We start from the raw sequence: 23,648 nt of genomic DNA on the forward strand, positions 1-23,648 counted from the left end.
TTGATTACTCTGTTACGTCATTGGAGTCAACCAGGAACTGAATTTGTTTTCTGGAATGCTTTTGTATGATGGATAACACGCTTTTTTGTTCTTCAAATTTCGAATTTATGGTCTATTAAAATTCAAATGTCCAATTTGATTTTGTCATTCCTATGAGTTTCACCGGAGGAAATCCAATTCCGGTGAAGTTCAGTATTGTATTAGTTTTTGTTGAGACTTGAAATGAAATAAAATTGGATGTTGAAGTGCACACCATCTCTGTCCCCGTAAGAAATTCTGTTTATTTCAGTATCATAATTCAATTTTTTAAGATCACTCTGAAAACGGCAAATTGAATTGGTATACGAAAGGATTTTTCTTTTTTTCTTTTTTTTTCAACTAGGGAGTTTGAAATTGAGACTCGTGATTTGCAGCTTATATTATGCAGTTTCTACGAGGAGTGAAACAAAAGGCGAGGAACGACCAATGACAGCCACTACAGCTATGTGTTTATCCAGTTTAATTGATCCAAATTCAAAGATTAGCTTCATTGCTCAAAAAAATACCATCCGTGCCCAAAGGCCTAAGATCTACACTGCATTACAAACAGTGCAAGCGCCGTGTAAGGTAGAGAATCCTCAACGCATTTCTGAAATAGCTGGAATAAGTCCTGGACACTCTCTTGCATCCTTTCAAGTTATTCGTTCCGGGAACCCTTCTGCTCGACGCCGACGACTCCGTATGTCTAAAGAGAAATCTGAAGATAGAAAAATGTACCCAGTGCCAAATAGATGGAGACAGTCTGCCCGTGTTGAAGCAAATGGTTTACAGCGTTACATGTCAGAAAATATGAATGACAGTCATAATCAAGAATTTCCTAGTCAGGAACAGGTCATTCACTTCGCCAAGAAAATCAGAGTTGGAGCTCAATTGGAGGACTGCAAAAAAAGGTGCAGTTTTTCAATGTTTAATTTACATTTCCAATATTATAATAACATTGCTCTGCGCTCATAATCTGAAAACATGATGCCAAGAATCAAAATCACCGATACGCAGAGCAGAACTGATTCTAGGTTATTCTTGAATTTCCATCTCAATCATATATCGTGGAAGTTGAATCTTTCAAGAATGTAGTGTTTCTTTTGAGCCTTTGATTCTCTTTGTCAGAGTATTCTGCTCTGCTTGTTACGAGTAGCTGTTAAAACATGTTTACAGAAGCAAGAATATGCCTAGGTTCCTAAAGCATTGAACACCTTCTAAATGTGCATTCTAATTTCCTCATTAATGCGTTTTGTCTATATGTTAAAGTGTAAGCCTCATTTTTGAACAGAAAACGAACAGAATTTGTCAGTTTTGGATCTACATACTTGTTTAGATTGGTATCAGATACCTTCCGGCTAGGAGTGGTTACATATCCCACGATTGGAAGGTTAATTGGATTTGAACATAATTTTTTCATAATTAGAAATGTCATTGCTTTGAGTTACCAAACCAACGAAAAGAATCTAGGATGTTATAACATTTACTGGATTTCCTTTCATCAGAAATATTCATAGAATCTTCCTGATAAGTCATGGGCAAAAGTACAGAGATGATAGAAAAAAAAGTTTAAATACAAGCCCTGTGTAAGGATTGTTGATTGTGCTAAGTGCTGATTATTTTCAGGCTGCAGGAAAAATTAGGATATGAACCCTCTTATATACAATGGGCTGCTTATACAAATCTCTCTCCAAAAGAGCTTTATGCAAGTCTCTTCGAATCAGAGATGGCAATAGATAAATTGGTGAGGGCTAACACCCCTCTGGTGATTTCAGTTGCAAACAAGTACAAAAATATGGGTATTGATATCCAAGAATTGACTCAGGTACTGACACTCAAACATGTAAAAAAGGATCTGGAAATAAATATAGTGAATTCCAAATGCCATTGCAAACAATTTTATTTGGGCAATTTTTTTTTCAAACATTCTATCTCCTTGTCTTGTTTTTCAGGAAGGTGTGAAAGGACTTGTTCGTGGCCTAAAAAAGTTTGATTACACTAAGGGAGTCAAGCTATCAACATTTGTGTATTGGTGGATTCGCCTGGTAATGTATTTACTCTTTACTCCCCTCCTTACATATTATTTAGGCTCATATGAATACTCTTCTAGCATTACTTGCCAATCCCAATTTAACACTGTAGTTCTCATTTATGCATTGACATTGGAGTATACATATCGAGATTGACTGTACAAGAAAGGCTGATTTGGTAAGCAGTTTTTTTCCTTGTTGGACAAACAAAATTGCACCGGTGTATCCATCTCTAATGCCCAAACAATATATTAATGACACGACTACTATATATTGGTTTCATTACATTTGACTGCTGTATGTGCATGTCCATCACTTGAGTGGATAAGAATCTGAAAAAGGGTCCCGAGAGAAAGAGTTATGCTGTAGGGTTTAAGGTTTTATGCATAGAGAAATCCTTCAATTATGGTTAGCAAGATGTGCTGTGTGTCTGTTTTGGGTCCTATGACATTACAGACTCTTAAATGCCTGCTGAAGAATTTCATTAATCACAGCGGTACTATATTATAGCTTCTTCAGAGAAATGATTAACTTATTGCCCATAATTTTGTGCATTCCTGCAATCAAGGGCCAAACATCCTTACAAATGAATAATAATGTTACAATGAGATTTATAGTTGACGAATTTAGAACTGTTTTATTGGTGTTGCAGAGATGGTTCTAAGCAAACCCTAATTAAGGCTAGTTACAACTGCTAATTATAAACATTTAATGTCATTCAATAAGATGATTACAAATCTTTAGGTACATATCCTTTCAAGGATGATCCAGTGAGAAAATTCATTGTAGTATTACGTTAAATGCTTTCTACATGTCCACTTGTGAATGAGTCTGGTTGGATGAGCTTGGACATGTTGAGTTGGAATTAAATGATTGGTTGAAGATGAGAGGGTGCCACCTCAGCACGTATGTCTTGTTATCTTTGCTTCAATTCCATTTCTTCATTATCATAAATAATTCTCTGCATCTCTAGGTGTATCTCTTGACACTCAACTTCTTTAAGCCTTTTGATTGGCTGTGATGGTTCATATTCCCAAATTTCTTCTTCTTCATTGATGTTCTTCCTCATTTTCATCCTTCATCATTATAAAAATCTTCTCCTTGAGTTGTTCTGAAATTGCTCGTCTTCACTTCTTCCTCTTATTGTAACAATTGGGTCCTTCATGTTGATCTTGGGTCCAAGATTGTGATAACATTCTCCATTTGTAGAACAATCTTCTTCTTGTGCTTGTATTTAGTTTGAATCTTCTAACTTGCCTTGTTGATGTGTTGGTCTCTTCCTTCGCCTTTGTTGATGAATCCTTTTCATTGATCTTGAAGTCCTCTCCTCATGTTGTAAGTCTTCTCTTGAACTTTAATTTGTTTTCCACCTCCCTTGCCGGAGCTTGATCATAGCTCTTCATTGATGTCCTACACTTCAATTCCTGCAAAGACAAAGGAAACCCTTGGATCAAATCTATGAGTAAAATGGGAAGTACAAGGACTCTAGAAATATTCTCATGATCAAACAAGTTCTTCAATGGGAATCAACTCTGGGTTGGGATTTGATTGTTTTTTTCTTCACAAGTTGTAAATGGACTTGAAAATCCTTTTACATTTCTTAATGCAAAATCTTAAGATGACTTTTTCATGCCTGAATTCTGATTCCTCCTTGATAAAATTGCTCCAATCTTCCTTGAATTTGTTTGTCTTCACGCTTCAAATTTGTCTGAATTTGTTTTCCATCTGATTTTTGATTTTGCCTTCTCCATGTTTTAAATCACATCTTCTGCAGGAGATCTGATATATTTTTGCCCTTCTGAGATGATTTTTGCATTAAGGGCTTGGAGAATGCTTCCATTTTCTGATTGAAATCCATATTTCACCTCTTAATTCTGATTGTTGCACCTTACAATTTGCCCTTGAATGCTCTTGAATTCTGATTTCACTGCTAGAGCCTGCTTTTTGTTTCTGATTTTCTGCCTTGGATTTGTGTTTGAATGATGCCTTGAAATGACCTTCGCTAACCTCCTTATACAGTGCTCAAGGTGTCTAATGAAAGATTGCATCTTAAGTAGCTCAAAGAAGGCCAACCTTGTTTTTCTTTTCAAATTGCACACAATTTAGAACATAAGCTGTAAATGCAAATGTACTTGGACAGAAATCCTAAAGCAAGCTGGAAATCCTTCTAAGATGAGCAGCTTTTTACAAACTAGCTAGAAATCATAGATGTAATAACAAAGTGAGCTCAAATAGGCATTGAAACTGGAAATGACGTCAAATGAGGGCACATATGAGTATTGAAGCTGGAAATGATCACTTGCAATCCAAGTCTTCCATTTTGAAGATTGAAACTCATCTTCATTTTTCTTTTTCGTTCACAAACAAGAGCTTGAATTTCATCTTTTTGCCTAAGGTGGGTTTGAGAGGGGAAGCCGGAATCCTTAAAAAAGTTTGTTCTTCTCTTGAAAATCATTTGGATTATTGCATTCTCAACCAACTATTTTTACTCTCCTTTTTTTCTTAAGGATTTTCACTTTTATCTTTTGAAATTCAACTTGCAAACAAGAAGTTTCATCTCCATTGCATAGATCTTCATTTGCAATTTTGAACTTCCTTGAATCTTTTCAATTTTCCCCGTACATCTCTAGGGTGGGCTTCAATGGTAGAGCTGGAAATGATTTGCAAGATGGAGCTGAAAATGAACAAGTTTTCTCATCCTTCCACTTAAAACTCGGATTTTTGCATTTTTTGACTAAGGATTTGGAAATTTCTTTTAACTTCAACTAACAACTTGACTCGAATTTTCATTCCACTTAGCTTTTTCCAAATTTCATGTTCAAGACCTGGATTCCCAACCTTGACAAGATTTAAACAACTCTTTGCAACCTCAGTGACATTTCACAACATTTTCACAACTATATTTAGTGTATTTTTTATGGCTTCACCTTCAATTCCAAGCTTTAGCAATTACAACTTCCTCAACCCCATACCTCTTTCACAACTTGATCAAAGTTCCCTCATAGACTTGACAAGACACTGCCAGTATTCCTAATTGCTTAGGAGACTAAGATACCAAAATATTGCCAAGCTTAGGATAACTAACAAACACCTGCAACAAACCAAGCTAGCAAGCGAAAACAAAGAGGGGGGCCCTTTTGCAGTGGAGTGATGTGTGAAAATGTTCCATCAAATCCTAAATGTGAAGTTGAAGAGATAGAGAAAGGAGAAACAAAGAAGAGATAGAGTAAGGGGAAACAAAGAAGTTAAAGAAGGTATCTTTGCCTCACTTTTAGGTGCACCTAAGTATCACGCATTCAAAGTTTGTGGGGTTTTGTATGGGAAAAAGATTATAGTATTGACTGTAGTGTATCCAGCCAATTTAACTTCATAGATGAGGATATGGCATCTAAGAGGGGACTAGATACAATATACCTCAAATGATTCAATGTTACACATGGCTTCACCATTACTTGCATTGTAAACATATATCAGCCTATCATCACCTTGGGAAGACATTGAATGTTTGATGATTTCTATATTGGTTAAGGAGAGAGTGTCATGGATTTGGATGTGCGATGGTTATATTTTCTGAGAGAATTCCTTAAAGTATTAGACTATGGAGCTGAAGTTTAGATCAAAAGTGAAATAGGAGGTGCTTCAAGACATTGAAGTTGGAGCTTTGAGATTTGTCATGGCTAAGAGGACAGAACATCAAATTATGACTTCATCCATAGGCGAGACACTTTTTATGATGGTATTTGGTTGTTTTGGATTCATAGTACGGTTCTTGATGATCTTGGTCTAAGATTGTCACTGTATTTCATCAAGAGTTGGGGAAGAGGCATGATGGGGATATCTTTCCATTGAAGTAGTTATGGCACTACAAAAAAGTCTTAAGAAGGTGTTCACAATAAAATCAGAGTAGTGTAGCATAAATTAGGTGGAATAAATTCCTATTTGGATACATTTGCAAGAGATAACCAAGTCAAATGGGGAAGAGAAGTGATAGAGGAAACATATTGGAAAATTTGCCCATCATCAATTCTAGCTTTCGGGTTATTGCCATCATCATTTCCTGCCACCGTATTTCACAATTGTTCAAGTTTTTTAAGTCATAGTTTTACTGATTTTTTCAAAAAATATGTATTTTGTTATTACTAATGAAGGAAATTCAGTAATTAATCGGTTATTTCTAGCCTCCATATTGCTGGTGTTACGGATTTACACAAAAGATCTGTAGTGTTGTGGCTACCATACTATCTTCATATTAATGGTTTCTGCAATTTCATACTTTGGATTACTGTTTCCAGACATATATAGGTACACATCTGCAGATTTTAAGAAATTTTCCTTGTATTGTGTTGTTTGTGAGAAGTCTGAACTATTAGATCTGCTGAAAACAATGCGATTGCTTTGATGACTTTGATACCATTTTGGATAATTTATGAGTTTGCAACCTCATTTTGGACTGTATGCAATCTGTTTTACACAAATTTATGAAATTTTTGGCTTGCAGTATAGTTGTATGATCTAAGATTCAAGAAGGTTATTCTAATGCTCAATTGAAGGTTTTTGATTCTTCACAATGCAACCTTTAGCCCTGCAAGAGATTGAGGATGCCCTCAAGTATTTGGTAGAATGCATCATTTATCAACAAATAAGGAATTAACTCAGTACGAGTTTGTCACGCTTCTTGCCTAATCCTGTTCAGAACTGGAAGGATTCAATCACAAATCTTCTCATGGATATCCCAAAACTTACATTTATGTTGAGAACAAGTTAACTAATCTTGCACACTTTTTTGTCGTAGTTTCTCAGGTTGTCAAATTATTTTCAAGAGGTGATCAATTTATATGGATTGCATAAAAATATGGATGATGGAGATGGTAGGATCCAAACCACTTTTTGGCAGGAGTTGTTTAACTTGACATGTACAGGATTGAGATTTTATGGGCATTACAAAACGAGTCACAGTGGTGGCATGGTGATACTTGAGCATTTGGGTTTGCATTTAGATCCCATGGTGTACTCCTAGAACTAGCTATCGTTCTCAAAAAGATGGGTAAAAGAAATTGTCAACAAGAAGTTTGAAGGATAATTGAGGAATATGTAGTAGGACAAAAATCAACATGGATCAAATGACTCTACCTTGGAGAGTGTTACTACAAAAATTCATGTGTCGATTGGTAAAGCTCCGCTCAATGATTTGACTAGATATGATGCCCTATTTTTTCTTGGTTTGGTGAATGTAGATAAAAGTTGCCAAGGGAAGGAGACTCGATATAGCAAAGCCAAGACATTTTGAAAGAACTTAGGGAGAATCTCCAATGAACATAAAATAAAAAAAATCTATTGGTACTTAAGTTTCCAAATCTTCAAAGGTAGGTTATTCTTTTAGTGTTAGGGGTGTTAGACCTAGCATAACAAACTTCCTAGTAGGGCAGCAATGGACCAATTGTTGAGAGTGGGTAATCTTTTCTTCATCTCAAGCTCATCTAGATCCAAGGGGGGATTCCCTAGAGGTATCCTCAATGAGATTTATCATGACTCAAGATGAACAAAATTGGAAGCGTTGTACTAGTACCTGGTGTATGCTTAGACAAAAAAGGCTGTCACTAGATCAATGACGAACCTATTGCATATAAAACTTGTTATTAAGCCAATGAGCACATTGTTGCATAACAACAAGATGTTGGTATGCAGCACATAATTCTCTTTAATTCTATAGGCTATCTATCCATGTTTCCCTTGATAGATTGTAGAATCATAAAATGCATACAAGTATAGTCCTACTCCTAATCTATTAGTGAATGATGTTTTAGTTGAAGCATGTGGTGGATTGTTATATCTAAGATAATGCCCATTGAATTGGATCACAAAGTCACAACATATCATAGAAAATGACAATTTAAAGGGAATATGACAAAAACAAAGATTTATAAAATCATCCTTTATTTCCTTGATAAAATTAGAGAGATCAAAAGCTCTCATTCACTATACAATAGAACATGTTCCAAAGCATATCATTGTTGTCTCTCCCCTATTTTCAGAATTGAATATAGATGCCAACTCCTGATTGATTCTCACTCATGCTTCGAAGAATAAGGGTTCCTATGTAATGTCCCCAATTTTGTCGGCATCTGAGTTTTAAGGATTAGCCTATTACTGTGATCCTCGTATGCTAATTATTGTGGATAGAGGGTCTTCTGTGGCAGTGGCTTGGCTTGGGAGGGTCTTACCTTCACATCTCAGTAAGCTACAAGTTGGTCTTTGTTTGTTTGTCTACTGTTCATCACTGTAACTGAGAAGTGTTTTCATTCCACTGCTGAAGTATAGTAGATTTGATATTTGTTGGCAATTACTCCTACTATTGTTTGCTGTGGCTAAGGAGAGGATTCTTTCTAGGTATTTCTAGTTATATAGCAGTTGATCAAACTTTCTCCAACTGTCTGATCTATGTCCATAGAGAATTGTGTGAAGGAAGAAATTTATCATATTCGAAAGGGAAGCAGGTGTGAGAGTTTGCTATCAGATTGAGTGTGGAAAAGAAGTGAATCGGTAAGAGAAGTTAGAGCTACTGATTGTTATTTGGGAGCAGTGTTTTGAGGTTCTAGGAGGCTAATTGTGAACCGACACCATTTCCCTTGGTTTGGACATCCATTAACAGGTCTGCAATTCTGGTTCAATTGTGTGGAGACTGCCCAGTCAGCAACACGTGATTTAGCAACCAAGGCGACCATAGTACCTGCAATCTGCGATGTAGGTTCAGCGTTCAGCTTGGATCATTGATGGCATACCACTTTGGATATCGTGGCACCTTCTGCACTCACATGGTTATCAGCATATGCGTTTTTTAGTTTGCAATTCACTAATTCAAGGGGAATCGATAATGCTGATTGTGCCAATTAGGTTCTAGTGGTTATTTATCTATTTTAGAATTTTATGAATGCAAATGACTTGAATTTTCAATCGCATTTGTGGTGGTTTCCTGCAAATTAAAAACTGCTCTTCATAGATCATTTGTTGTGTTTTGCACCTCAAATATATTTTCCATCAGCATTTCAATTAGAGCAAATAAATTTTGGAGAATTCTGAGAGAGCGTCATTTTGCAATATTGTTCATTATCAATTCATATATGTCTGAAAAGAATATTAAATAGGCGTCGTTTTCAAATTAGAAATAGAAATACAGAATCCAAACATTTCTCATTTTCAACCAGCAAATTTGTGGAAGGCAAGTAAGGGTTTTTATAGTAGTATTAGAGCGGTTTCCTGCCAACCTGCAGGAATTGGGCTTAGTTTGATTAGTGCCTTATTTTGGAGATTTGGTTTTCAACATTATGGATGGTGACAGGGGGTTTGGTATTCATTATACCCGTAGAGGGCACACTTCTACGCCTAGGGATGGAGATTCTAAGATACAGGGTATTGTCAAATAGTTGGATGTGTTAGTGAATAAATTGAATCAAAATCACAAACAAATGACCCAGCTGATTTCAAATCCGAGATTTGAGCAGAGCCTGATATCACTTTTTCGAAGAGCGAAATGTGATGATATAGTTGTGGCTACAGATGTGCGGGACATTTCTTATGAGACACCGCATGTGTTTGGCACAATTATGGTGGAATGTGACGAGTATTCATGTCAGGTTGAGTCAGATGATGCAGCTGTTGGCATGAGTTCCCAGGATCATGTATTTGATGGCGATGCAACGATAGTGAGCGTAGGAGCATGCGAGGATATTGTCATATCAACAACCACTTCTATGTCGGTTGAGCCATTTAGCAAGGAGTTTAGCAATATATATGTAGTGGTTGTAGATGTGTGCCCTGATGATAGTATACATGTCAATGATGATAAGGTACACTTTGTGGACAATCCTATATTTGACATGGATGCAACATTGTCTTATGACAATCTGCTGTTTGAGATTGATTTTGATCACCCACGAGAGAGGAGTTGGACTCGGTTTTCACTATTTGTAGATGCAGTTCAGTTTTCTATAGCCACGGTTGGTGATGTTCTTGTAGCCACAGTTTCTGACGAGGATGTAGTTATAGGTATAGTTGGCATGAGTGCATATGGTTCTCCTGTAGCTACATCTTTTTTTGGGATTGTTGGTGATGATCACGATCCCAGTCCAGTATATATTATATGGGTGGCTACGGGGAAGAAGAGTATGTTGAGATCTCCTATAGAGTTATCTTTTGGTGATGCCCTGACTTTCACATCATTAGCACAGATGTTGGGTGCTATATTGTAGGTGATGTTGATGGACTCGATGATATTGGCATGTAGTTGGTTCAGTGTTGGTAGGGATGCCATGTACTTCTTCATTTGGGATCCAGGTGGAGGTTGGAGTTCATTGTATTGGAGGTTGGAGTTCATTGTATTGCCGAATTGCTTAAGGACAAGCAATCTCGGGGAGGGAGGAATGTAAAGTCCCCAATTTTGTCAGCATTTGAGTTTAAGGGATTAGCCTATTATTGTGATCCTCGTAGGCTAATTATTGTGGATAGAGGGTCTTCTGTAGCAGTGGCTTGGCTTGGGAGAGTCTTATCTTCTCCACATCTCAGTAAGCTGTAAGTTGGTCTTTGTTTGGCTCAGATCGGACTTCGTTTGGGCTTAGTTTTGTGTACTTACTATTTGTGGTAAGTTGGTGTTGATCGAGATGGACCCTTTCTATTTTTGGAAAGTGCATTTGATCACATGGAGAAATAATAGGTATGACTCCTATTTCAGACAACATATTTAAATGATGAGTATTTTGGGAGTTATTATTTTTTTAGTGGCCAAAGTATTACTAAATAATTAAATGACTATTTATCAAGTTATAACTTAACTTTATAATTTCACTTAAGCTGAAGATTGAGTTATCATCAGAATGTTGCCAAAAGAGTTGAGTTCTTTGGGAAACTTTCGCAATTTCAGTTTTTTTGGAAACTTTTGTCAACAAAGGCATTATAAATATGAGCTCATTTTATTGAGAAAATCATGCTTGATTATATATTTGATTTTGTGCCTTTGTGGCTTTTTCCCGAGTTCTTAATTGTATGCCCTTGTTGATATATAAGGGTTTGGAAATTCTTTTGCAATTTAGCTAATGAGGTATAGCTAAGTTTGCCCGACTTCTCTACTATTCATCACTGTAGCTAAGAAGTGTTTTCATTTCACTTCTGAAGTATAGTGGATTTGAAATTTGCTGGCAATTACTCCTACTGTTGTTTGTTGTGGCTAAGGAGAGGATTCTTTCTAAGTATTTCTAGTTATATAACAATTGATCAAGCTTTCTCCAACTCTCTGATCTGTGTCTACGGAGAATTGTGTGAAGGAAGAAATTTATCATATTCGAAAGTGAGCAGGTGTGAGGGTTTGCTATTAGATTGAGTGTGGAAAAGAAGTGAATCGGCAGGAGAAGTTAGAGCTGCTGACTATTATTTGGGAGCAGCATTTTGAGGTTCTAGGAGGCTAATTGTGAACCGACACCATTTCCCTTGGTTTGGATGACATCCATTAATAGGTCTGCAATTTTGGTTCAATTGTGTGGAGATTGCCTAGTCAGCAGCACGTGATTCAGAAACCAAGGCGACCATAGTACCTGCAATCTGCTATGTAGGTTCAGCGTTCAGCTTGGATCATTGACGGCATACCACTTTGGATATCGTGGCACATTCTGCACTCACATGGTGATCAGCACATGCGTTTCTGAGTTTGCAATTCACTAATTCAAGGGGAATCAATAATGCTGATTGTGCCAATCAGGTTCTAGTGGTTATTTATCTATTTCAGAATTTTATGAATGCAAATGACTTGAATTTTCAATTGCATTTGTGGTGGTTTCCTGCAAATTAAAAACTGCACTTCATAGATCATTTGTTGTGTTTTGCACCTCAAATATATTTTCCATCAGCATTTCAATTAGAGCAAATAAATTTTGGAGAATTCTGAGAGTGTCATTTTGCAATATTGTTCATTATCAATTCATATATGTCTGAAAATAATTTTAAAAAGGTATAGTTATCAAATCAGAAATAGAAACACAAAATCCAAACATTTCTCATTTTTAACCAGCAAATTTGTGGAAGGCAAGTAAGGATTTTTACATCCTAGAAAATCTGGACCTTTTTAATGTTATTGGATTATTACATATTTATAGATGTACCCAATAGGCATTTCAGTTTTTGTAACTGAATCTTTAAATACATTACAAAAATAAAATTAGATACGTCTTCCTAAAATGACTCCTCTCTTCGAACTCTTTCTAGATGTTTGAGGACATGCATGGGGGCTTCTAGAATGTTTCAATTGCTTTGCCCTTCAAGTGATGATATTGTCACATCCACTTCATTTGAAAATAACTGCTTTGTATCGGGTTGGCATTAGTCAAAGAGTCTCTAACGATGAATCTTTCTTGCCACCATGCCATTGACATGTCCGATTCAGCAGAAAATATTGGTGTGGCATTACATTCATTTTCCCCATGGAAAATATCTTTTCACTGGACTTCAAATGACAGAGTATTACATTTTTCCCCTTTTTGTACTTTATAAAGAAAGTTCAACCTTCATTTTCGAGCCCCGGCGATCTAAATCAACCTGTGTGCCCACTTATCCTTTCTTTTTCTTTACTTTGCTCCCTTTAAGTATTCCTATTTGATTATTGGACTTTGACTCTCTCTAGCCTTAACTGTTAGTATGTGGGCATTGATCATGGAAATATTGTACACTCATAACATATCCTTGCTAGGATCATGAATTTTTTTAGTTAATTGTGTTAACCAACATTATAAACCGCCTCAAAAGGCTTGACAAATAAGTGGCTGCATGATGTGAAATATCATCAGCTTATAATTTTCTCTTTGTTGGATAGTAAAATGAGTGGATGGCTGTTTTTCTGGTGGATGTATCCCGTATTGGGTGAACCACGTGAAATCTATTTGTTATTGTATTTTTCTCTAACTTATTTCTGCACAATCTTAATATTGCTTATTGCTCATATTTGCTGACATGCTAACAAAATTATTTCTTTTACCTCACTTTTTCCTTTGATGTGAGGAGTTCAATTTTTGCTATTTGACTTTAACTCCACCTAATCAATTACTCAATTTTCCTTACACCTTTATGAAAGATTTCTACAAAAAAAGTGTTAGCCGAATAAAATAAATAAGTTCAACTTCGGGTAACTTAGCACCGACAAAGGGATGGTTGACCAGATAATGAAGGCTCCGCCATATGGATTTGAACTAGGAAAGACTTAAGATTTGCAAAGAAAATGAAGGAGACCGAGTTACAATTATGCCATTGGGCTTTGACAACTTCGTCAATCTAACTTAAACTTTGACAAAGGGAAATGACAAAGGCGAAGGCTTAAATAAAATTCACAAAATGTTCTTAGGACATGACGCATTGAGTTGAACTCTGACAAAACAAAGGATATGCAAAACAAATATAAAATGAACAAGTTCAACAATGCCTATTGAAGTTCAGTGTTGGTTCTTGAACTGCTTGCAAACATTGACATGCTTTAGAAAGAGACTAAGATAAGTTCTGCTTGACTTGAAAAATGATAAGACTTAGCCAAAATGAGCTATGAGCGAAATTCAACAACAGTTGGCTTGACTGGGAACATGGGCTGCAAAAGACAATGCAAGGGACCTAAAGTCTTAGAAAGGATTAATGCTTTATCCATTGTGCAGTAGAGTCACAAAAACAACAGGAGGACAGGGTGTTGCTTTGCAGAAGGATGGAGGGGATCTGGGCACAAACTAAAAAAATGAGCACACCAAAATTGGAAAGACAAAACCACCTTAGCCCTCAAGACACCAAAAACTTATTTACACATTTACATCACAAGGAGACCCTACCTCAAGCTACAAAACTAGAGATACTCATGCGAAGCCGTTAATAGGCTGGGAGAAGTCAGATCTATTGCGAGAAAGGAATTCGTATCCATGAAGAAATAGCAGATACAAAAGTGGTATGCAAATTAAATGAAAACTCACAAGAATAATTGAATCATGGTGCAAGGACTCATGACCAAAGAGCCATCTTTCATGATACATTTCTAGAGGCACCAAGAGAGTATGCATATCACACTGGATAGGCTGAAAAGAATCTGCATAAAGAAAGTCATTATCTGCATCATCTTACACACACTTGTCAGAGGAATGATTAAGTCTCGAATGGAACACCCCTTCAATAGATCATGACAATGCCCAACATAAATTTTATCCGCTACAACTATCAGCTCATCCATCATCATAGTATTCTCTTCTTCACAAGGCAACTCTTGATCAAAGTTAGGAAGGAAAGACAAAACTTACATATCTTCACTTTCAGAAAGAGGAGACTGCAAAATTGAAACATCATTTACCTTTCCTAGGCACTACACATCTCCAAAATTTCCTCAAGGCTTTCCAAATATTCTTGCACATGCTACACCATCCTTATCCTCTTCCTCCACGATGACATCAATCAAAGAGTTTGTTTCAATACGAGTCATTTTTTTCAGTGGATATTCAAGAATGATGCACTTCTTAACAGTCTCCCTTTGGAGCTCCCCCTTGTGCTCACCACTATGCTCTTTAGAACCACAATCAGCTACCTCAGGTTTAGGATCATGACAAATTTTCATCTTTGAACACGAGGGGTGAAAGAGAGACACCTTTTCCACATAAGAAGCCATCTTCTGAACCCTGCAGACACCAATTAGGGAAAAGAACAACATTTGGATCTTCTGATGGTATCTCTTTATTGTTCCCTTCAAGAGAAAATAATTTTTCCTTCATAAATGCCTGCATGCGTTCCAAGAAAGTTTTTGGCTTTTTATCTTCATTAAAATTCCTCTAGAATCTGCCTCGATGATCTTCATTCTTGCAGATGAATTTATGGAATTCTGATCACTTTAATAGCTAGCTTTCAACAACTTCGCCATCATGTCTCAGTTCTGCCACTTGATCATCTATGCTGACCAAGATTGTTCAGCTTCTCTAGTATCTGGATTAGGCCAACCTGTATGCAGATTTATTTTCTTTGGGCATATTCAGATCTTGAGCAAGCAAGGTATTCTCACCATCAGTCTTTTCCCAGTATTTTGCAAAACTCGGAGAAAGGAAGGATGAACTTTGTGAGGCTGGAACTGAGGCTGGAACCACACACCACTATAGAAGCTCTTCAAGAAATCCACGTCTAACAAATTCTTCTTAACTGTATCATAGGAGGAATCTCCTTCATCTTTGTCATTGTCACTATCATCTATAGAAGCAACAAAGCTGCCTATCTCTGTTCTATAGGAGGCACCTTTAGATATTTGAGGAAACGCAACATCAACACTGATTTGATTTTCCCCAGCAGAGTCACCAAAAATCTGTTAATTAATAGATTGGTCTTTCAAACTGATTGTGAAAATGACTCTTAATGGCCAATATGAAAGACGAATCAGAAATTAACAGTTGGAGAAATTTCTATTGAATTAGCAATTTTCCTCTAGATTTTAGAGGTACAACTACCTCATATGATCTAAAACTAATAAAGCGGGGTATGCTTTTAGCCAGGAAGCATGAAAGGTAAATTAACACCCTCCCATCACCATGGTGTGAATGTGGATAGAGATTTGGAAATCAAGGAATGGAAACCAATGACTTAAAGATCATTCAGCACGACACACACAAGTATGAGTCAGCAAATATATAAAAATTCTTTAAGCAGTATGAGCAAGTTAAGATTCAAAGATTAAATACTAGTCACACCCATGATCTAATGTAAAAAATGATAAATATCAAGGAGTGATTGTAAAACACAAAGGAAAATGACAATCTAAAGGGAATATGAGTGGACACAAAGATTCATAAAATCCTCCTTTATTTCCTTGATTATGTGAGAGAGATCAAAGGCTCCCCTTCGCTGTACAATAGAACATGTCAAAAGGTAAATAACTGTTGTCTCTCCCTTATTTTCAGAATTGAATATAGATCTACTCCTGATCTCACTCATGCCTCAAAAGACATGGGGGATTAGAAAATTTGGACCTTTTTAATGTCGTTGTATTACATATTTTTAGATTTCTGCAATATGCCTTTTAGTTTCTGTAATTGAATCTTTAAATACATTATAAAATTTAAATTAGATACAATCTAAAACAGTTCCTCTTTGAATTCTTTCCAACTGTTCTAAATCATGCATTGGTGCTTTTGGAATGTTTTAAATGATCTGCCCTTCCAGTGATGATATTGCCACATTTGTGTCATCTAGAAATAGTTGGTATCCGTGGGATTGGCAGAAGCCAGAGTTTGCAATGATAAATATTTTTTGCCACCGTGTCATGGACATTTCTGACGTAGATGTGATGTTCCATTTTCCCTTCTTTCACAACCCTACTATTGATTATTTACCAGAGATGCTAATGGAGGTGACCGTACGCTAGTGTTGATGGTAGAACCTCTTGTACGGTGGCAATATGATACTATTATGAAGGGCTGTACGGTGTGGGAGTATGACCGTACGATGTTGGTAATGGTGTTGGTAATGGAGCACAAATGATGTACGGTGAGGGGGACAAGTGAATGCAAGCCTGTGAGGCTGTATGGTATTACAGTGAGCCGTACAGGATGGGCCGTACAGTGTTACTACGAAATGACTGTGTGCTAATCTAGAGTCTGTATGTTTGTGTAGTTGTACAGAAGAAGACGTGGGGGTAGTGGAAGTGACTTTGAACAATACAACCACGAACAAGATGAAATCCAATAATGAAAATTGAACATAGGCATATTCAATCAATATTCACAAATAGATGGTTCCCTGATTTGTTAGATCCAAGTGAAGTGTTACAGGCAACGAAATAGGGTGAGGGTTGAATCCCGTCGAAATCAGACAAACCAAATAGGGAAGGTCTTTCACTTCTGAAATGGTGAACAACAAAGAACTTCAGCAGGAATTCGCAGTACATAGAAAATAATCCAAAATGCATATCTACAACTATCTACAAGCTGTACTTCAATACCCGTCAGGGAAAACCTTTTCGAGGGTGTATAAAGATAGCTGACAACAACACTTACCAACAAAAACTAAGATAAAAAATAGGTTCGAGATATATTAAATCAATTGGAACCACAAATACAATTATTAACTTGGGCCCCATATTAATTAATTAAAGTAACTAATTAAAGGTCGTTTTATTATATTATTTAAATTTTGGGACTAGTTAATTAATTAATTCAATTAAATTGTTACATAAAAAATTGGGGACATTACAAATCCTCGCCGTCCACAGATTGCTTGTCCTCAAACAATACGCAAACTCGAGGATCCCAAACCATGCACAGATGCAATTGCTATATCTACTGAAAACTCCATGCTTCTTCAGGATCACAAATTTAATTGAGATGAGTAGACCGCCATTCGAGCTCTGGTGCGCCACTCTGATATCATCGATCTCCTTAGGAACTTCACAACACATGTGGATTCTATTATTTTTATGAGGAAGCACTTCACACGAAAAAATTGTAGTCATGCACAACTTAGGCACAATTGAAGTGTAAACTCCATATTCAACCCACTGTGGTTGCTCCTGCAAGGAATCGTCCATAGCATCTCCAGGAAGTTGAACAACCATCGATGAAACCTTCTCATTTGGAGGGCCATTGATAGAACCCAAATTTTCATCAAGATGATCATTGGGTGTTGGTTTGACAATATTTGTGCCGATGTCTTCCTCCAAAATCCGTTCCTTCATCTTTGATTCGAGTACCAAATAGATTCTGTCTTTGTGGTAAATGACATCGCTAGCCACCTTGTATTTGTCATCCTACACTTGACCATCCAATAGTTGGCACACAAAAGTTTTCTTGGAGTATTCGACCAACAAATGTGCCCTCCAATCAAATGGAAATTGAGCCATCGTGTAATCCAAGTCAAAGCTCTCCATTCTCCCAACAGGCTAGCAAAATTACCAGCTTTGATACCACTATGATGTTTTGTTTTCCTTTCTTTCACAACCCTACGATTAATTATTTACCAGAGATGTTAATGGAGGTGACCGTATGCTAGTGTTGATGGTAGAACTTGTTGTACGGTGGCAATATTATACTATTATGAAGGGTTGTACGGTATGAGAGTATGACCATACGATGTTGGTAATGGAGCACAAATGATGTATGGCGAGGGGGACAAGTGAATGTAAGGCTGTGAGGTTGTACGGTATTACAATGAGTTGTATAGGATGGGCTGTATAGAATGGGCCGTACAGGATGGATCATATAGAATGGGCTGTATAATCAGAGCTGGTGATTCTGCCAGCCTGTTGGGAGAATGGAGAGCTTTGACTTGGATTACACTATGGCTCATTTTCCAGCCGATTAGAGGGCACATCTATTAGTCGAATACTCCAAGAATACTTTTGCGTGCCAACTATTGGATGGTCAAGTACAAGATGACAGATACCAGGTGGTTGGCGAAATGTTTGCCACAAAGACACAATCTGCTTGGTACCTAAGACCAAGATGAAGGAAATTTTGGAAGAAGGTACTTGCACAAATATCATTGAACCAATGCTCAATGATCAACTTGATGGAAATTCGGGTTCTACTAGTGACCCTCTGAATAAGTAATTTCTACTAGTAGTTGTTCAGCCTCCTGGTGATGCGGATTCGATCGAGGATTATTTGTAGGAGCAATCTTTACAGTTGGCTAATTATGAAGTCTATTCCCTAGTAGCAATCATGATGGATTACACAAATGAATTTCAAGTTTGGGATCTTGGTGACTCGGGACGAGACAATATTTATATCAGAGTGGTGCAGCGAAAGTTTGATGACAATGTGGTGTTGCGGAGGATTGATGTCATTTCACTTGTCTCGCCTGCGCGTTTGATTTGGGACCCTAGAGTTGTTGGCGTTCCGTTTGATGATGCATTCCTTGAGGGCAAGCAATCTTTGGGCAGCGAGGATTTGTAATGTCCCCAAATTTGAATGTAATAATTAAATTAAATTAATTAATTAGCTGGTCCTAGGATTTAAAAATATAATAAAAGGACCTTTAATTAGTTACTTTAATTAATTAATATGGGGCCCCGGTTAATATTTGTATTTGTGGTTCTGATTGATTTAATATATCTTGGACCTATTTTTATTTTAGTTGTAGGTATGCATTTTGGATTATTTCTTTGTACTGCAAATTCCCGTTGGGATTCTCTATTGTTCGCCATTTCGGAAGTGAAATATCTTCCCCACTTGGCTTGTTCGGTTTCGGTGGGATTCAACCCTCACCCTATTCTGTTGTATGTAGTACTTTGCTCGGATCTGGCAAATCGGAGCACCATCTTTTGGCAATTATTAATTGAAGGATTATTCGTACTCAATCTCTTGTTTGGCCTTGTTTCATGAATTCGAATCTATAAGTTTTTGTTGCATGATTGAATCCACCTTCTATCGGTACATAGAATGTCCTCACTTTTAGGATTAGATTGGGACACTAATACTTGCAAAATTAATGTTAGGCTTAAATAATAGCAATTATAAATATACTCTTCTTGTCATAGTTCTAGTCATTATCTCATTCTCATCTAGCCATTTATACAGTGTTACTCATCTCTCGCATTGGCATGATAACCATTTATATGAGGATCTCACTTCTTGCACTAGCACTATATATGCATTACTCATTTAGACATTTATACATGGAATAAAGTAACTACTCGCACTAGCACAATAAGCCATTTATACGATAGGTTATATCACATCACATCACATGCACTAGCATTATGAGATTCCATCAATTCCCATCTTAGCCATTTATATTAAAATGACTCCTGACTCTATATTGGCACGAAGCCATTTATATAGGCGAGCAATGTCCTTATATTGGCACTATGGATTCTTAATCATTTTGTAAGAAATATATGTACTAAATAATTAATTATCTTATGTACACAAATATCACTTCTTAAACCAATACCAATATGTCATGTCCCCAATTTCTGCCCTTCCTTAGTGACAACATTTCTAGCAAGGTTGGTCTATTAACTGGTTCCCATAAGCCAACAGAGCATAGAGGGAACCAACCCAGGGGCTTTGAGAGTCATGCATGAGCTTCCCAAGTAGTTTGGAGCAGTAGACAACAGTTTCCTATAATTTAGGAGAGATTCCTAATTTGTAGGGATTGACTAGGAGTGGTCTAGGAGGCATTTTGAGACCTTGGCGAACATTTTGGAGACTTAGAGTGCATCTCCTATTTTTTAGGAGGAACTCCTAGTTTAGTGACAGTTCTCTCAGAGGTGCACACAGCAGGGGAGTCATTGGGACTCAATTTTGGTTGATTGGGGCTGTCTCCTACTTTTTAGGAGCATCCCTAGATTTTAGGGATGGACTGCCAGTTGACCCATCTTGTCCGGCATCAGTCACAGACAGGTGACAAGATCAGATTCATGTTTGATTGGTCATTTTGGGCCTTTTGGGACCATTTGGGAAATATTTTAATATATTTAAATATTTCCTAAGTTGGTGATTAAATAAATTAAAATAAGGTTAATAATATAACCATTTTGGAGTAATAAGGGGATTTTGGCATCAGTTGCTTAGGTACATTTATGTGTTATAGCTCATTGGAAAGGTCTCGAATTATTATACATGATTTTTACTATCTGTAGACTTTTTGGTGCCTTTAGCTATGGAATTTTAATAAAGTAATGTTTTTCCTATAGCATGGACGACTTTAATTGGGAAAATGTTATTTTATTATATTTTATTTAAAGGGCAAAGTGTAATTTCCCTTTAGGGTTCAATTTACAATTGGAAGGGGATATAAGGAGATGGAGACCTAATTTCTTATTATCTTTTGCATATTGGAAAACTTATTTTTGTGAATTGGCTCTGAGAGAGCAATTCTTCATCTGGGACGCAAACCCCAGGTTCTGGATTGGCTGGGACGTAGCCCTCAGCAGTTATTGGCATTGGATTCTTCAGACAGTGTGTGTTGCTATCAGGGATAGAGTACGCCATTCTTTATTGTGGATTCAGGTTGCAAATTTATGGTTTCAGCGTTACAGATTGATTCTTTCAGCTAGGACGTGATTCCTTGCAGTCTTACGGCTGCCATTTGCAGCAGTTTGGTATCATTGTTGGATGTAAGCTCCTTGGAACTGCATTGGATTTATTATTTGGCTTTATAAATCAGAAATCTGCCTGGTACGATTTATAGCAATTCTGATTTGGCTCTATGTTCTTATTTATTTTCAGTCTCCTCTCATGTTTATTGTTCATTATTCATTACTATTGTGAAAACTATCAAAAAACACAAAACAAAAACAAAACCTTCTGCAACTTCTGTCTATTCTCAAAGACCATCAAAGAAATCACAGGAAAATATAGTTTATTAATTTAAAAACTACAGCAGATCAGCAAGGGCATCTATCAGGGATCTTTCACAATACGGTAGACAATATTTAAACTCAATAATTATATTTCCATATATTATTCCTAGAGTAACTTGTCAATACCCTTGTATATTGCAATTACTCTTCCTTTATATATATTTGACATTTTAATACAAAATATATTAATAATAATAATAAGGTGAGAAAACATTACTTTACCACAATAATAATAATAAAGTAAAACCTCACATATATCACCTTACTTACCGGTTACGTGGCACACCCCCTTATTTCATTAGTAGGATCAGATGCCTACACTTGTGACCTTTAAACTAACTGTCCCGTTTGTACTATCCGAAGTCTATGCATCCACGTTACTATGCAAGTAGCCTCCTTCACAGTCCTTGTTACTTTATGACGTGTCCCCCCTAGATTGTAGGCAGTGTGTGAAATGCTACGAAGGATCCCACGTCATCACTTATCTTCTCTACGTCGTTGCTTGTGATAGTGGTTATGCTCGTACCTCTTACTAGCTTCCTTAAGATTCAACGATTTCTTAGATCCCTCTGTGCTCTGTGTTGCATTTTGTACTCAATGGTCTCGATTTATTCCATACCCTTGTTCCTTCCTCAATGGTATGTTATGTCTGCTAATCAATAGTGTCCACGTGGCCAAGTGTTGTCCTTCTTGTCTCCTTCCTTATAATTGCTAAAGTTTGCTCCCCCTTTCTTCCATAATGCATTTAACTATTTATACATGGCGGGGCTACCACCTCGTGACCCTTTCTAAGGGTTGCGATTAATATATTATGTTATTCAAAGTCACCTATTTCTTATGCCTCTAGTAGACTAATTATTTGTTTGTTTAATCATTAAGGAATTAGTATCATATTATTAAATCAATAAATTTGTTAATTATTATATCTATTACTAATTAATATAAAGATATCTAATATCATTATTAATTAATTATTATGGGAAATCAAAATAATGTTTCAAAAGTAATAGATGTTACATAAATTTATAGTTGTTACATGTTAATAGGGGCGTTATTATTGTACACCATTGGCTACCCTTGGTTTGACGCAACGTGCAACGCATTTGTCCGTGTTGCAGCATTACCATTCTGTACAACCATCTTTGTCCGTGCTACAACATTACCATACCATGCGGCCATCTCTGTCCGTACAACTCTCCAAGCTACCGTACAGTCAATCGACACCACCATTTGTACTCCATTCCAAGCTACTGTACAACCCACCCCAAATAGTCCCTACATCATTGTTCACTCCATGAAGCTATACTGTACGACCATTAGGTAAGTGGTCATTAGCCACATGGGACCAACGGGTAACTGGCCATTAGGCACACGGGACCAACGGGTACTTGCCTTTTAGGCACATAGGATCAACGGGTAGCTGGCCATTAGGCACACGAGACCAACGGGTAGTTGGCTGTCAGGCACATGGGACCAACGGGTAACTGCTATCTGGCACACGGGATGAACGGATCATTATAGTAGATAAAAATCTTGATCCTTATTTCCTTTTTACCTTTCACCAATGGGGCTGATGATGTGGCATTACATTCATTTCTACCATGGACAATATCCTTACGTTGGACTTCTAATGACAGAGTACTACAATTTTCCCCTTTTTGATCTTTATAAAGAAAGTTCAATTTTCATTGTCGGGCATTGTGTGTGTGAGATAGTGTACCTGCACAAACAATGCTACACTTTAATAGAACATTAGCTTGTTAGTCGATAATGTGCATGCAATGCAAGTTACAAAGCAAAAGAGTAAGAAGAGCATCCTATTGCTCTCTATCTAGAACAAGTATGAAATGGATTGTGAGGTGCTCTCAGGCATTTGCAGATCCATGATCAATGACCATGCATCCTAGAATGAGAGTTTAAAACATGAAATAATGCAATTACAATGCACCTAAATTAAGACTATATGAGTTGATTCAATCATGAAATTGAAGTTATTTAAATGCAAAGTGCACAATTAAGCTAGATGAGTATGAAATTCTACAACATGTACTTAAGATGCAAGTGAGTGGGATCATTTTGACACCATATAGATGTGAATGTAAAAGTGTGTATCAAATGAGATTAAAATTCATTCATTTTATAGAAATTGAGATGAAATGAGTTGTTTCTATGGATGTGCTCACTAGATTGAGAACCAATTCAAGCTATTGGTGCTTCTGGTGCTAGTGCTAGATCTATTGGTTCTGGTGATCTTG

General features: G+C 36.8%; 1 protein-coding gene across 2 annotated transcripts in view; it reads left to right on the forward strand.

Moving 5' to 3' along the window:
* The window catches only part of LOC149572874 (RNA polymerase sigma factor sigA-like), a 54,569-nt gene that overhangs the window by 284 nt on the left and 30,637 nt on the right, over positions 1-23,648 (forward strand). The window contains exons 1-4 of one of the 2 annotated variants that reach the window (XM_089812009.1): positions 157-266; positions 414-929; positions 1,645-1,843; positions 1,971-2,063. In XM_089812009.1, coding sequence (XP_089668135.1) covers positions 238-266; positions 414-929; positions 1,645-1,843; positions 1,971-2,063 — 837 coding nt within the window. In that variant the 5' untranslated portion in view covers positions 157-237. Of the gene's footprint in view, positions 1-156; positions 267-413; positions 930-1,644; positions 1,844-1,970; positions 2,064-23,648 lie in introns of those variants that run through there. The other variant, XM_089812010.1, reaches the window with a different exon arrangement.

Source organism: Cupressus sempervirens, chromosome 2, assembly GCF_028749045.1.
Source record: "Cupressus sempervirens isolate cs-2001-9-10 chromosome 2, ASM2874904v1, whole genome shotgun sequence".
NCBI lineage: Eukaryota > Viridiplantae > Streptophyta > Pinopsida > Cupressales > Cupressaceae > Cupressus > Cupressus sempervirens.